The sequence below is a fragment of the Dipodomys spectabilis genome, unplaced genomic scaffold (genome assembly GCF_019054845.1).
Source record: "Dipodomys spectabilis isolate Male_0828 unplaced genomic scaffold, ASM1905484v1 ptg000039l, whole genome shotgun sequence".
NCBI lineage: Eukaryota > Metazoa > Chordata > Mammalia > Rodentia > Heteromyidae > Dipodomys > Dipodomys spectabilis.
Genome location: NW_024870716.1, coordinates 907,565 through 923,776, shown reverse-complemented (window position 1 = coordinate 923,776; position 16,212 = coordinate 907,565). Strand labels below are relative to the sequence as shown.

General features: G+C 46.6%; 1 protein-coding gene across 5 annotated transcripts in view; it reads right to left on the bottom strand.

The window, feature by feature from the left end:
* Positions 1–16,212, bottom strand: part of Fmnl3 (formin like 3) — a 69,154-nt gene that overhangs the window by 20,102 nt on the left and 32,840 nt on the right. For all 5 annotated transcript variants that reach the window (XM_042677651.1, XM_042677653.1, XM_042677649.1 and 2 more), the window contains exons 2-4: positions 6,011–6,094; positions 3,670–3,750; positions 3,216–3,292 (exon numbers count right to left, since the gene is read on the bottom strand). In XM_042677651.1, coding sequence (XP_042533585.1) covers positions 3,216–3,292; positions 3,670–3,750; positions 6,011–6,094 — 242 coding nt within the window. The remainder of the gene's footprint in view (positions 1–3,215; positions 3,293–3,669; positions 3,751–6,010; positions 6,095–16,212) is intronic.

Genomic DNA, 16,212 nt, shown 5'->3' with positions numbered 1-16,212 from the left:
ACCCTTTGGGTTCAGATGACGATGGAAGGCAGGTATATAGAAAACAGGAAATAGCCGGGCACTGGTGGCTCATGCCTGTAATCCTAGCTACTCAGGAGGCTGAGATCTGAGGATCACGGTTCAAAGCCAGCCCGGGCAGGAAAGTCCGTGAGACTCCTATCTCCAATAAACCACCAGAAAACCGGAAGTGGCGCCGTAGCTCAAGTGGTAGAGCGCTCGCTTTGAGCTGAAGAGCTGAGGGATAGCGCCCAGGCCCAGAGTTCAAGCCCCACGACCGACAAAAAAAAAAAAAAAAGAAAACAGGAAATGTGAAGGATAATGTCCTAGAGCATTTTTGCCTACTGCCTTCACTCCTTTTAGGACAAAAGGCAAGAGCAAATTCCAGAAGGAATGTTATATTACAAGCTCATTCCACAAAGACATAAACCCTCAGGATAAAAAAAAAAATCCTTACTCTCCTGAGTTCTCTATTCTGTATAAGCCAGCTATACCCAAACTGCTCTACAAAGCCACTTTTCAAACACAACTGAAGCACCAGCACCATGTTGGCTAGACACACCCCAAGCAGGAGAGAGGCTGGGGCTGGAACACCAGGCCAGGCTGAGATTTGGCAGCAGCCTCTGGCTGAAAGCTGACTGACACCGGAGCTGCCTGAAGTTAGCTTCCTCTCTGGAGGCCTACAGGCCTCCCGTTTCCTGTCTGTCTGCTCTCCAGCTCCCCACCCCCTTCTCATTTCCTGTCTGAGTCTACACTGCTATTTTCGGGATCTTGACACTTTGAGGAAAGGGTAAAGGTCACTTAGGCAAGGCAGAGAAACCAATACAAACCAGGGAGGGAGGAGGAGTTGCAGGGGATCTGGAATCCTTACTTCCTAGCAGGCCTCACTCCATACTTTCGTAAGTGGTTCTGCAGACCCCTACCAACCAGGCCATGAGCAAGGAAGGAGTACCTACTCTTCTTCACCTTGACCTGATCTCCTTCCAGCTTACAACACACACACACACACACACACACACACACACACACACACACACACACACACTTGACCTGATCTCCTCCTTCCAGCTTACAACACACACACACACACACACACACACACACACACACACACACACACGGATCCTAGCTATCCCAATAACTACCCAGGAAAGTCTTACGTCAGATGGCATAGACTCCTAAAACGCCAGTACTAAGTATTCCCTGGGAATCAAGGACAAAGTCTAGATCTCTGTGTGTCAACTGCCAAGGGGCCCTGATGCCTGGGACCCATGTTAGTCTGGGCCTAAATCTAAGACAAAAGCCAGGGAGGCAGCAACTCTGTAGAGTGAGAAGGGAGAAAAGACTGTTACACACTGCCGTGGTCCTCTGTCTACCAAGACCCCCATCATCACTTCCAACTACAGGAGGACTTAAGGAAGACAGCAGGACCTGAGAGGGAGGCCCTGTGGAGTAGCAAGGGTACGCAGGACTGTAGTGGGTGTCACTCTTGCCCTCACTCTTGAGGCAAACTGAGGAGCCAAGTTTCTTTCTGTGAAAGATTCACCAAGTGTGGAACCTTGGCCACACCTTTCCCATTGGCTTAGCTTTCCATTACTGGTCAGATGAGTGTAGAAGCCACGTCCTGGCCACCACAACATACCTTCTGAGGCCAGGAACTGTCCCTTTCCTGCCCTCTCCTGCACTGTTTCCTTTGTGACTGCAGCAGCTGACTACACCAAGATGGCTTTCCCTGTAAAGAGTCCAAGCAGGCTCCGCGTGCGGGTAGGCAAGCAGGCCACTACTGTGACAAGAGAGGAAAGGCTAATTGTGTCATTTGGCTTTTCCCATTCTACTCTCAGGAAGCTTAGGGACCTGGGACTGGCATCTACCCAGTAACCCCACCCTTCCCCCTGGCTCTACTTCTCATTCACTGAGGCACTTATCATGTCAGGTACTTCTCAGTGAATGACAAGTCAGAACTCCTGACAGTAGACCTTCAGTCCTACACATCAGGTGTCCCTGTGCTTTCTGCATGTCTTCACACATTCTCCTCTTTCCTCCTCTCTTACTCTCTGCTTCTCCCTTTGTCTGCCAATCTGTTTCTCTCTCTCTCTCTCACACCTTATATATCTTTGCTGGTTAGTTTCACAGAACCAAGGCATTGCCCTCTTTCCTTGGTCCTAACTGGCCTTCTGCCTCCTCAGTAACACCTGGCTCCCCACTCAGACTAGAAAGAAGACTCATAGATCCAGGGAGCTCTGTCAATCACTTGGTAGCATCAAGATCTGTACATACAGGAAACGTTCAGCTCCTGTCTTACATATTTTCTGGTGTTTCAGGAAGCTTCTGCTTAGGAACTAAAATTGTTTCCTATTAAGAAAGTAAGTGTTGGTAGCTCATGACTAATCCTAGCTATTCGGGAGGTTGAGATCTGAAGATCATGATTCAAAGTCAGACTTGGCAGGAAAATTTGTGAAACTCTCATCTCCAATTAATCACCAAAAAGCGAGAAGTACAGCTGTGTGGCTCAACTGGTAGAATGTCAGCACTGACCAAAGGAAGCCAAGTGAGAACAATTGGCCCTGAGTTCAAGGCCCAGGGAGGAGCAGCACAAAAAAAAATTTTTTTTAAAGTAGCCAGGTGCCAGTGGCTCACACCTATAATCAATCCTAGCTACGCAGGAGGCTGAGATAATCGCAGTTGGAAGCCAGCCCAGGCAAGAAAACGTCCATGAGACTCTTACTTCCAATTAACCAATAGAAAACTGGAAGTGGTGCTGTGGCACTAGCTCTGAGGAAAAAAAAAAAAAGTAAATAAAGTGGACACCAAAAAGCCCAAGTGGTCATCACATAGGAAGTAGCTCTCAGTAACCTCCCACCCCCAGCCTTCTCTGGGCCTCGCTTGGCTCAGTACCAGGCCACAAACAGACTCTAGTCTCAGCTGCTATGGGAATGTCTTCTACCCAAAGCCACAGGATGAGGCCCTCAGGAGAGGCCCCAAGCTTGCCAGAAGGATCCAGTCAGCAGCTGGCAGAACTAGACGGGGGAGGGGGGGGGGGCGTGGCGGGTGAGAGCCAGGAAAGGCACAGTCTAAAGCCCTGGGGAGCCAGGATCCATTCCAGGGGAAACTCTATGACAGGAAGGCTAAACAGCAAATCATCCTCAAAGGACACCAGGTCCTATGTAGCAGCAAACCTGGACCAAATGGAGAGTCTGGGATGGCCAGATTTAACTCACCCAATGTGATTGGTGCGAAGAGAGATCTCTAGCTCCCGCAGAACTTTGGTTGACTCCTGTACTCTCCTCCTGAACTTCTGTGAACATAGAATCATCTGTCACTGATAGAGACCCCCTCCAACTTTCTCTTTTAGAGATAGTCTTGCTACTATGTAGCCCAGGCTGGCACCGAACTTGAAATTCTCCTGCCTCATCCTCCCAAGATCTAAAATTACAAGCATGTACCACCATGCCTGGCTATCCAACTTTACAGTATAAACCAAGGGTTCAGAAAAAGAATGGAAGGGTAAAGAGACCTCCAGCCTGGAAAGCCACTCCAAATCCCTGGCCTCAGAACCCAGAAATCCAACTCTTATTTGCTCAAAAGCAGATGTCCCAAGTCAAAGGGTTTGTGCCCAGATACCACAGGACCAATATAGGCAGCAACAGGAGAACTAGCTGTCTCATACTTCACCTTCCGAGTTACACTGGGGTCCAAGAAGCTCTGGAGTTTCTGGATATAAGTGTGGGGAGGATTCTTCACCTGGAACCGTTCCTATAAAGGAAACATGTATACATGTACAAATGTACATACAGAAACACAGAGCCTAAGGAAGACACCAAGGAAAGACTGTTCAGTGTAAGGGGGCTTCGCCTCCCAGCTATCATGTGGCCCTTAGTATCACCCAAATCCTAGGTTTCTATAACTTATCCCCAGGCATTTCTCATCTTTTATAATCTTCTTCTCCAATGAGTGATCTCTGGAACTAAAATGTTTTTCTATGTAATTAAGTATGCTGGTTACTAAAATGCAGGGATTATAGCACTATGACCAGTACCAAAAACAAAGATATTACTGGAGAATGCTGTTCTCTGGTTTTAGGAAGACCAAGGGAAGGGGATCCTGGCCTTGCAGAATCCAGCTTTTATAACTCCAAACCCTGTAAATGGAACTAAACTGGCTAAGAGTGTTAACACAGCTCAGGGCTACAGTCAAGCCTCAAGTCCCAACAACGCAAGGCAAAATCCTGCTGCTTTAAGCCAGGTCACCTCCCAATCCCCTTCTCATGGGGCACAGGGGAAAATACCCTCTCTATTTTGGCTCAACTCCCTCATTTGGCCCAAGAAGAAATGTGGAAAACTCCACTGACAAAAAAAATCTAAAATCTTGAGGATGACAGAGAAGCCCCAAGAATGGGGCTACAAAACAACACAATGTTAGGAAACAGGACCTGGAAACAAATTAAAGGAAAACACAAAGTTTGAGAATGCTTATGTGACCTCGAAAAGACTGTGATATTATTGAAGAGTCTCAGTACCAAAGAGCTACTGCTTGTCAAACCCCAAGCAGGTGCCAACCAACTCTTCTTAATGCAGAGCCCAAGGGGATGGGTCTCCATGAGGAAAAAGAAGCTTGGATTAGGGCCTCTGAATCAGATGGTAAAGGGCACAGTTGGCACAGACCTGGCACCAGCTTGCCTAAGCCCAATCTGGCTCTATCCACTTACCAGCAATAGGCAGGTTCATGAACTATGTGCCTCTTCAAATGCAAGTTCCTTCCTCAGAGGATTTTTATGAGGACTGAATTAGTATGTGTAGAGTCCTTGATACATAACCAGCATTCAATAAATGCTAGCTGTTATTTTATTAAGAGCTTGAAAAGAAATAGATCTTTTTTCATGACAAGGGCTATGGAAAAAGTGCTAGGTAGGGCTGGGAAGATGGCCAGTGGTAGAGTGCTTGCCTCTCATACATGAGGCCCTCGCTTCAATTCCTCAGCACCACATAAGCAGAAAAAGCTGGAAGGGGTGCTGTGACTCAAGTGGTAGAGTGCTATCCTTGAGCTGAAGAGCTGAGGGACAACACCCAGGCACAGAGTTCAGACCCTACAACTGACCAAAAAAAAAAAAAAAAAGAGTGCTAGGAAAACACTAGCACTGGGCAGGGTCTATCCATACCTACAAAGAAATATGAAAGAGGAAGCTAAAGCCTGGAAGATAGACCCATCTAAATTCAAAAGTTCATGACCCACTCATGACCCTGAAATATAGGCAGGTAAAGAACCAGGTATTAAAAGATCTTGGCTCTAGCCAGGTGCTGGTTACTCACACCTGTAATCCTAGCTACTCAGGAGGCTGAGATCTGGGGATCACGGCTTGAAGCAAGCCGGGACAGGTGGGACAAGTCTGTAAGACTCATTACTAATTAACCACCAAAAAGCCAAAAGTAGAGCTGTGGCTCAAGTGGAAGAGTGCTAGCCTTAAGCAAACAAACAAACAAAAGCTCAGGGACAGTATCCAACAACAGCAGGAATAAGAACAAAAACAAACAACAACAAAAAACCCCTTGGTTCTAAGCGAAGTAATACTCTCTCTTCTCATCTAGCTCTAGACACTATAAGGAAAGCCAGATTTCTTTACTATTCCAAAATTTGGGAAGAGGAGACTAGACGACAGGTTTTTCATTCCTAGAAGTCTGCAGATAATGAGAAGCACCATGCTATTTACCTGGAGTAAAGTGAGAGATAAAGGCCAAGTCCTTGAGTCCCAGTCCTATGGAAAGGCAGAAGCAGGCTCTGCTGGGAAAACTACCTGCCTCTTCCATAGGCAGCCTCACACAAACCACTTCAGCACCCACTGCCCACTGGAAACTACCAAAATAGCATTTTTGGACCTTGGTCTAACAGTTCTGTCTCTGTCATGAGTCCCCTTAACTAGGCTGGGGTTCCTGCCAGGGCTACAGTTGATGCCTTTGACTTTCCTGCCTTGTATAGTCCAACACTATTCCCCACCTCCCTGCTTTTCCCAAGCACATACCTGATCACAGATCAGATCCCACTTCTTCTCATTGTCATACTGCCGCAGGAGCCGGGCCTTGTCAGGAGGCAGGTTCATAGAGCTCTGAAGAATATAAATGAACAGACTGAACCCCTGCCTATATGCGTGTGCATGCAATACACTCTCTCTCTCTCTCTCTCTCTCTCTCTCTGAAGGACAGAAAGGCTAAAATGACCTGTCTTTCCTTCCTAGGCTATCGGACTTCACCTTGACTCTGCTGCTGCTCACACAGACTAAAAAGGTGATGTCACTCTCCTGTCTTCCTATTGTATTAGTTGGATTTGGTTGAACAATGTCTTCTAAAACCACAGGTCATAAAATAGACGGTAATGAAGAAAAATTAACCTTTTTAAAATGGAAATGAGGGCTGGGAAGGTAGCTCAGAGGTAGAGCGCTTGCCTTGCATGCATGAGGCCCTGGGTTCCATTCCTCAGCACCACATAAGCAAAAAGAAAAAAGCCAGAAGTGGGGCTGTGGCTCAAGTGGTAGAGCGCTAGCCTTGAGCTGAAGAGCTGAGGGACAACGGCCAGGCCCAGAGTTCAGGCCCCACGACCTGACCAAAAGTACATTTTACAGACATGTATGTGTGTGTGTGTGTGTGTGTGTGTGTGTGTGTGTGTGTGTGTGTGTGTGTGTGTGTGTGTGTGTGTGTGTGTGTGTGTGTGTGTGTGTGTGTGGAATTAAAAGAAATTGAATCTTGAGACATTTATATAATTTACTTGCAGTAAATTCTGGTATAGTCTACCATATTTAAATCTGTTCATTTCCATTTTATTTTTTTTATTTTTATTTTTTATTTTTTGGGTCTGGTTGTGGGGCCTGAAATCTGGGCCTGGGCACTGTCCCTCAGTTCTTCAGCTCAAGGCTAGCGCTCTACCACTTGAGCCACAGCGCCACTTCCGGCTTTTTTCTTTTTGCTTATGTGGTGCTGAGGAATGGAACCCAGGGCCTCATGCATGCAAGGCAAGCGCTCTACCACTAAGCCACCTTCCCAGCCCTGTAAAATGTACTTTTTAACATTAGACAGTTCAAAACTTTGAGAGCCACCAGTTCAAAGAAGCGATTTGCAATATACTTTTCCACCACTGTCTGAAACAGGTGACATTACTGCACCATACGCTTGCATGAGTGAGCTGTGACTAGCCACCACCTATTTAAGTGCTGTCTCTCTCTCTCTTGCACAAGTCAGATGAAAGTAATGAGAAGGATATTTGTAAAGAGCATGATAAAGCTGTTCAAATACTTAAAAAAATGTTTATGAAAGTTTAGGACTTTATTAGTATCAAATTACATATGACACTTTTCCCAATTAACCTAGACACAACAGTGTCCTGACTCCTCACCCAGATATTCCAATGTAGAAAACTGAAGAATAGCCCAGGAATCATATTATTTTGTTCATTATTGATTGCTGAATGGACAGATAACACTGTGAATGAGGGAAGCCTAAGGAACCCATATGTATGGCGCAGTGTTCGGAGATAACATCCCCTCAGCTCAAGTCTGGCGCTCTACCATTTGAGCCACAACACCACTTCTGGTTTTCTGGTGGTTTACTGGAGATAAGTCTTACGGACTTTCCTGCCTCGGCTGGTTTTGAACCATGATCCTCAGATGTCAGCCTCCTGAATAGCTAGGATTATAGGCGTGAGCCACTGGCACCTGGCTTTGTTCACAGATCTTTACCACTAAACAGTCTGGGATTTTTGTCAGATCCCCCCATCTGCACACCTACACTCCTAAATGAAATGTGTTCCCCACCCAAAGTGCCACAACTGCCTGACAATGCTCAGGACTTCCCACAGAGCCAGTCTCTTCCTGGGGAACTTCCCCTTCTCTCTCCCTACTGCTCTGAGTGCAACTCTCACTCCCTGGCAACCCAAGCATGACCACTTGCTCCCCAGGGAGCAAACTGTGTATACCCAGGATCCCTAAGGAAGAATACTAGGAGGGGTTCCTCCATTGCCTAAGGGATTGAGAAGAAATCTTTAAATACAGTGTCACATAAGCTAACAGACTACATATACTACTAAACCAGCTATATGCTCACCTCAACCTTAAGAGTGAGAAGCTGGCCCAGTCCTTCCCCGGCTAGTATCATACTGATAGTAGGGATGGGCAAATACAGGCCAGAATGTCCTTTCTGCTTTTTTTTTTTTTTGGTCCGGTAGTGGGGCCTGAACGCTGTCCCTCAGCTCTTCAGCTCAAGGCTAGCGCTCTACCACTTGAGCCACAGCGCCACTTCCAGCTTTTTTCTTTTTGCTTATATGGTGCTGAGGAATGGAACCCAGGGCCTCATGCATGCAAGGCAAGCGCTCTACCACTGAGCCACCTTCCCAGCCCTTCCTTTCTGCTTTTCTAAGGGTCAGTTGTAACATGTCTGTGAGGACAGCAGAATAAGAGCAGGAGGTCTTAAAGAAACAGGGACTCTAAAGCCGGGGGCAGGCACAGAGCAGTCTATACTCTAACTAGGGGTGAGATGCTGCCAACTGAACCTAGAAACAGTCTCCAGTACCAGTCTTGGCTTTGTACAACCTGAGTAAAATGCTGTCTTTGGTTGTTTCTTCCATATCTGTGCCATGAAAACAGTTTGCTGTTGTCTCCTCTAGAAGAGAGCTACTCAGAGGAGGGGGTGGTTTGTTGTTACTGTGGCAAACTTCACATCCTGTCTATACCAACTTTCTCCCTGGCTAACCACTGTCACTGCTGAGGTTTCTCACCTCCTCACCCAGGTGAACTTGAGAAAATGAGTGGTTGTCTCCCAGCTTCAGGACTAAGCAGTCACCCTCTTTAGAACCCTAACCTAGGAGCATGAAAGAGACCTATCAGAGACCTAGTCAAACCTTGGATCCTCAGAGAAGATGGACCTATGGAGTACAAAGCACAAAGCAGCCCTGACTATTGGCCTACATCCTAGAGGTAGATCCTCAGGTAGGACTCTCTGTTTTGTCACACTGCAGGGTGTTAGAAAGGAGATGGCTTAAGGGGAAACCCTCAGTCTCCAGCAGTCTCACAAGAAGTAGGACAACAGTGAGAGCTGTCAGCCAAGGCAGCAGGACCAGGACAGTTCTCTTCCTGTCAGACAAGATTGTTAAGGCTCCTGCCTCTACCTGATGATGTGAATGAATCTGGTAGAACTCCAATGTCCAGAGGAAGCTGCTCTAGCCTTAGGAAGGACAACTTCCTGAGTTCTGGAGGCAGCCAGGGAGCAAAACTGACACAGTTCCGGTCTCAGCCAAAGGTTGTTACTCTGGTATTTTCCTTCAGTGGTTCCACAGAGATAGAAGCTAAGCTCTTACTAACTCCTCAGTGCAACCCTTGAACAGAAAAAAGGCAGAGGTCCAGGGCACTGAACGTGGAGCCAGAGGGCCCATGATTAATTTTAGGTTATTCAGAGCTATCTAACTTTGGTGAACTCACCCATAAATTGGAGATAATCTCACTACTTCACAGGGTTTTATGAGGATCAAATGATAAACAGTTTATGTCTGTATGTATCTGGAACACTGGGTATTTTCACAGCTCCCTTCTTCCTCCTGAAAAGCCTGTGTAGTGTCTGCTCTCTTGCTTTGGGGTTGTCTATGTCTGATTCTGATCTCCTTTAGCAGTTGCTTCTCAATACTGAATACAAAGCAGTCCTTTACCCCTGCTTTGATCTCTGGTTTCCTCTGAGACTAAGAGACAACTGAAATACTACATCCTTGGGGTTATGGATCCACCATCACCCCCCCCCACACACACACAACCCATACTTGGGAGGGAGAAAAGGAGACGAGTTATAGACACAGTCAGAAAAGGAAATGGAAGAAAAAAAGATGAACTCAAACTGTGAAACTGGCTTCTAACTCAGAACCCACAAGAAATCTCAGATTGAAGACTTACAATGGAGGGAGGTAAAAGGCATGGACATGATGCTCTTCCAGCAAGGCTGCTCTGGCTCATGAGTTGGGCCAGGCAGACTGCCTGATAAGTGGATTTCTCCCCAGACCCCTGTTGACTGCAGTAAAGAGAGGAGGAGGTAGCTCTGCACAGTTTTCTTTCCCTTCCTGCTCTGAACCACTAGCCCACTTAGCCCCTCCCCATTTCCTTCCACTGTAAGGGAAGGGAAACGCTGATAGAGCTGGAGTTTCCTTTAAAGCTACAAGCCCTGCTCTGGGGCTTACCATTTACTCTGCCAGTCTTCTTGGACCAGGCCTGGGGAAAACCCAACACACAAAAATAGGAACTACCAAAAATCCCTGTTTGGAACTATTTCTATTCGTCCCAGTAGATCATGATAAATCTTACTTAGGAATAAAGATAAAAATGGCATAGCTTGAAAGAAAAAAAAAAATAAAGTAAAAAAGGCATAGCTTCTGAGAATCAGGCAGAGAGAAATCTGAAACATCCCTGGGAAAAGGGCTGTGGGAAGGCCAGCAGCAGAGGTTGCTGACTTTAAGCAAAATACAGAAAGTCTGCTGGTGACTTGAGTAAAGTTTTCTTTTCTCAGAACTCCCTCCCATCAAGCTTCCTATGGCTGGACCCATCTTCCAACATGGAAGCCCCATCCCTGTCCTCAGGCCCTGGACATGGGGAACCCCAGAGAACTGAAACTAGAACTACTCCATAAGTGAAATGAGGTGTTTTCCTGGTAACTATATGCTTCTCAACACACTGCTGCGAATCTGCTGCCACCAAGTCCTCTAGGCATCCCACTAGATTAGACTAGTGGGCAGAGAAACCGAGGAAGGAAATGGTGAGGGGACACAAAACTTGGAAGTCCAGCTGGGTGCTGGTGATTCATGCCTGTAATCCTAGCTACTCAGGAAGCTAAGATCTGAGGATTGTGGTTCACAGCCAACTGGACAAAAAGTGCAGGAGACTCTGCTCTCCAATTAACCAGAAAAAGGCCAGAAGTGGAGGTGTGGCTCAAGTGATAGGAGTGCCAGCCTTGAGTAAAAAAGGGGACACACACACACACACACACACACACACACACACGGCACCAATACTGAAGCTTGAAATAAGAGTCTCATACTCTAACTTGATACAACATATATCTCCAAGAGGCAGCTGTAGGAAGAACTGCAGTACTATCCTATTGTGTTCCTACTAGGATCCCCTTCACCAACCAAAAGCCTGCTCCTCCCATGCCAATAACAAAACAGGCAACATAATGCACAAAGGTCCATTATTAGTCTCCAAAAGAACAGAACATCAGGAACAGCCCAGCCTGCCTGTCATGTGTTTCTATAAGTGGGCAGTGGGCACAGCTGTGGCCAGCTGGGCACTACTCCCAAAGGGTGAGAACTTAAAGTGGTAGTAGGCACCACCCCTGCTGTCCTGCTGCAGTAGCGGCTCCCAGACAATGAGTTATTTTCAGCTAGTGCTTTAACACAAGCCAGCTGGCCAATACACAGGGCAGGAGTCCTCCTCCACCCAGCCCGCCCAGACAGCAGGCTGGCCAGCCCGCCAGCCCAGCCCACAGCCTACTCTGCTGCCACCTCCACATCACTGTTTGTTTATCTCATTATTTCAGCACAGCTCCTCTCAACTCCTCCCCATTAAAAAACAAAAAACAAACCTGTGGTCCTATCCAAGGAAACCAAAAAATCAGAGTCTGATCAAAGGTCCAAGAGCTAAAATTAAAAAAGGTCTAGACATATGAAGCACAGAAGCCCCTCCAAACACCCACACTTTTCCCCAGGCTCATGACTGGCTGGAGCAATGCAGGGGCGGATTTGGAGATAACTTGGGAAAGTGAGTCTAGAGTGGGCCTAAGTCAGTGATAAAAGGTTCTGGGTGAAAGAACTGTCCCGTGGCAGAAAGGAAATCACAGAACAGTCAATGACACCATACTGGAAGTAAAGGCAACCCTATGCCCTCCTTCATGCAGTGGAGGTAAACATCCCAACCAGCATGTGCCCAACACAGTGCTGTAACACAGGAAGGGATAGAAGGAAGCAGTTACCCCTCACCCCCTTAGAGTCTAGGGATTGGACTGACAAACTCCATAGCTTCAACAGTTCTGTTCCCCACTGTTCCTTATCCCCCACCAAATGAGATGCCCCCCCCCACACACACACACTGTGCACAGGAGCATAAGGGTAGAGTACAACACTCTAGTTACGCACACAGTTATCTCTAGGTCTGAGCTGCCCTCTTAAGACAGGAAAAATTTGCTGGGGTTTCTTATGACAAAAAGGCATGAGAAAAGTGACTTTGACTGAAGTATCTGTAGCATCTGTGTTTCTGTGATTTTTTTTTATGGGGCTTCATGCTCTTGGTTGGTGTTCTACCACTTGAATTATGCCTCCACTTTTCAACTTTTTTTTGCTCGTTAATTGGAGATAAGAGTCTCATGGATTTATTTGCCCCAATTGACTCTGAACTGCAATCTTCAGATCTCAACTTGCTAAGTAGCTGATTATAGACAGGAGCTACTGGCATCCAGCTGCTTTTCTGTTTCTGTTTAATTGAAGCCATCATTTTAGAGACAAGCTGCCAGGCTCAGAACTATGACTGGAGAAGGAGGTGCTGTGGTCACTGATGACTCCATAACCAGAAATGACATGCTGAGCCATTACAGGCCAAGTCCTTCAGCAGTCTGTAGGAAAAAGAAATGGCTTCACCAGATGTCTCTAGCTGAGCTCTGCGATTCATACCAGGCAAATCACATGAAGGAGAAGCCCTTAGAAGGCCAGCATCATTGAAATGAAGAGATTTTTTTTTTTCCAAGGAAAATTATACTCTAGAGGTCTCCTCTTCACTCTGGAGCGTTCCAGTGTTGGGTTTTGAGGAGGCAAAGAAAAATGGCTACATCCCCAATCAGCCATATCACTGGCCTCACACTTAATAACCAGTAACCTACTGCAGGGAGGCTGGTCTCTACATTCTTCCTGAGGCCCTCACTCTGGCTTACCAGTCAAGGAGTTCACAGTTGGGAGATAAGAGAACGGCTGTAAGCATTTCCCAATGGAGCCCCCAGGCCTAAACTAAACAGCTACCGTCACAGCAACTTGATCTGTCTTCTGGCTCCTCAGCCCCAGCTCGTGGTTAGCCAGACCCACACACTCCTCAGTTACGCAGAATGGAAACTATTCTGCTGGGGGCAGCTGGTTTTCCAAAGCCAAGGCATCTTGGGGCAGAGCCTCTCATTCTCCCCTAGCCAACGGGGTCTTTCCTTTCCCCACAAGGCTCTGTCTTCCAGCCTGAGTAGCCCAACAGGCAATCTTACCTCTTAGAGGACTCTGTAGTTCAAGGGTCACTTTCCTTTCTCCCCCAAACTCCACAGTCCACTTCTCCCTGTGGCACCGAGTCTCCTCCAGGTCTCTCATCTACATCTTTACTTCTCCCACTGTCACCAACTGGATGTCACCACCCAGGTCCTCTGGGATAATCCTCTAGCTGTCATCTCTGCTTCAGGTACCTCCTCCCTTTACCCTACACAGAGATAAAACTTCCAACTTCTAAGCAAAGAAGATAAACTATGTTTCTTCAATTCAAAAATACTCGTGATCCTCAGATCTTAGCCTCCTCAGGTACGACCCACCAGTGCCCAATAATCTTAGCATGTTCTTTTCTTTCTTTCTTCTTTTTGCTAGTCCTGGGGCTTGAATTCAGGACCTAAGCACTATCCCTGAGCCTTCTGGCTATTGGTGTTCAAGGCTAGCACACTACCATTTGAGTTACAGCATCACATCCAGCTTTTTCTGAGTAGTTTACTGGAAAAAAGAGTCTCATGGACATGCCTGCCCAGGTTGGCTTTGAACCTCAATCCTCAGAGATCGCAGACTCCTGAACAGCTAGGATTACAGGTATGAGCCACCAGCACCTGGCATTAGCATTTTTTTGTTCTTTTTTGTTTTTTTGGTTGATAATGGAACTTGAACTCTGGGCTTGGGCACTGTCTCTGCACTCTTCAGCTCAAGGTGAGCGCTCTACCGCTTGGGCCACAGCACCACTTCCAGTTTTCTAGTGGTTTATTGGAAATAAGAATCTCACAGACTTTCCTGCCCAGGCTGGCTTTGAACTGTGATCCTCAGATCTCAGCCTCCTGAGTAGGTAGGATTACAGGTATGAGCTACTGGTGCCCAGCTAGCATGTTCTTAATGGTGTCTGCAGTACTGGGACTTGAATTTAGTGCATTGTACTTGCTAGGCAGGTGTTTAACCACTTGGCCATGTCGCCAGACCTTGTATTTTTCAGATAGGGTCTTACACTTTTTGCCTTCTTTTTGATCCTCCTACTTCTACCTTCTGTGTACCTGGGATTACAGTGTGTACCACCACACAGCACTTGTTTGAGATAGAGTCTTTTTGTCAGTTGTGGGGCTTGAACTCTGGGCCTAGGCACTGTCCCTCAGCTCTTCAGCTCAAGGCGAGTGCTCTACCACAGTGCCACTTCCAATTTTCTGGTGGTTAATTAGACATAAGAGTCTCACAGGGCTGGGAAGGTGGCTCAGTGGTAGAGCGCGTGCCTTGCATGCATGAGGCCCTGGGTTCGATTCCTCAGCCCCACATAAGCAGAAAAAAAAAAGCCAGAAGTGGCACTGTGGCTCAAGTGGTAGAGCGCTAGCCTTGAGCTGAAGAGCTGAGGGACAGTGCCCAGGCCTAGAGTTCAGGCCCATGACAGGACCCCGACCCCCCTGCAAAAAAAAAAGAAGAGTCTTATAGACTTTCCTGCCTGGACTGGCTTTGAACTGTGATCCTCAGATCTCAGCATCCTGAATAGCTAGGATTACAGGCTTGAGTCACCTGGCTTCAGATAGGTGACTATCTGCTAACTTTTTTTGTTCAAGCTGGCCTTGAACTGTGATCCTCCTAATCTCTACCTCCTAACTAACTGGGATAGCAGGCATGCCCTGCTGCTCTTTGAATCTTACGGAAAGCACATATTGGCCCTTGAGTAGCTCATCCTCTCCAATTCTGGATTCTTCTGGAATAGTGTGTCTTACCATTCTCTGACTCTAGGAGTTACTTGTGACTGTTTGCCCAGACTTCTGAATCCTTGGCTATTACTACTTGACTCAAATTTAATAGCTTTGTGACTACTCAACCTAAAAACACTTCTAAGCATCAAGCATAATCATATGGGAAGAATGAATGACATGCCAAAGACCTGCTTGTTATCCCCAAACTCTTATCCTCATCTTCCTGAGCCATGTGCAGTAGAATGTTCAACAGCCTAAAAGTAGTGTATTTCTCAGCTTCCCTTGAATTTAGGTATGGCTATGTAACTATGTGGAATATAACAGAAGGAGTATGCATAACCTCCTAGAAGTATCAAAGTATTAAATGGGATGTATGTAGACTTCTTAAAATCTTTTCTACAATGGTTGGAACTTAGGCATCTATTGCAGTCCATGAAGTAACCTTAGAAATGAAGTCTTCATGAATAAAATAAGAAAATCTCTGAGAATGAAAATGTGCCTCAGTGGTACAGTGCTTGCCTATCTACCCTTGTGCTTGATGCCCAGCACTTGGGGGGAAAATATATATATATGATAGATAGAGATTAGATAGAGATAGCTAGACATAATAGATAAAGGGGAAGAAATGAATAGAAGAATTAAATAGGAATAGTAAATAAAAAAAAGAAGTTGGGATTTAGCTCAGTGGAAGAGCACTTGCCTAGTAAATACAAGGGCCCTGAGTTTGGTCCTCAGCTCTGAAAAAAAATAAAAGCTAAAAAGATTCCCCCCCCCCCCCCAAAAAAAAACAAGCAAACAAACAAAATACTCAAGGCAACTAGAAAAGAAAAGAAAAAGAGAAGAAAAAGGTGCTCCAAACAGTGTCTTTTTTTTTGGGGGGGGGCGGGTGGGGGTGAGGGGTCCGGTTGTGGGGCCTGAACTCTGGGCCTGGGCGCTGTCCCTCAGCTCTTCAGCTCAAGGCTAGCACTCTACCACTTGAGCCACAGCACCACTTCCGGCTTTTTTTCCCCCTGCTTATGTGGTGCTGAGGAATCGAACCCAGGGCCTCATGCATGCAAGGCAAAGTGCTCTACCACTGAGCCACCTTCCCAGCCCAACAGTGTCTTTTATTTAGGGGAAATCCCTCTGCTCAGAACTAGAACTAGAGGGTAGGGGGTCATGCGTTATCCTTTGAAATAGGTGCAAGTGCTTAATAAATGATTGATCTATCTCACCACCAAGTCCTTGTTCTGTCCTGATTATCTGCAAGCAATGGGTTGTTGCACCAGTT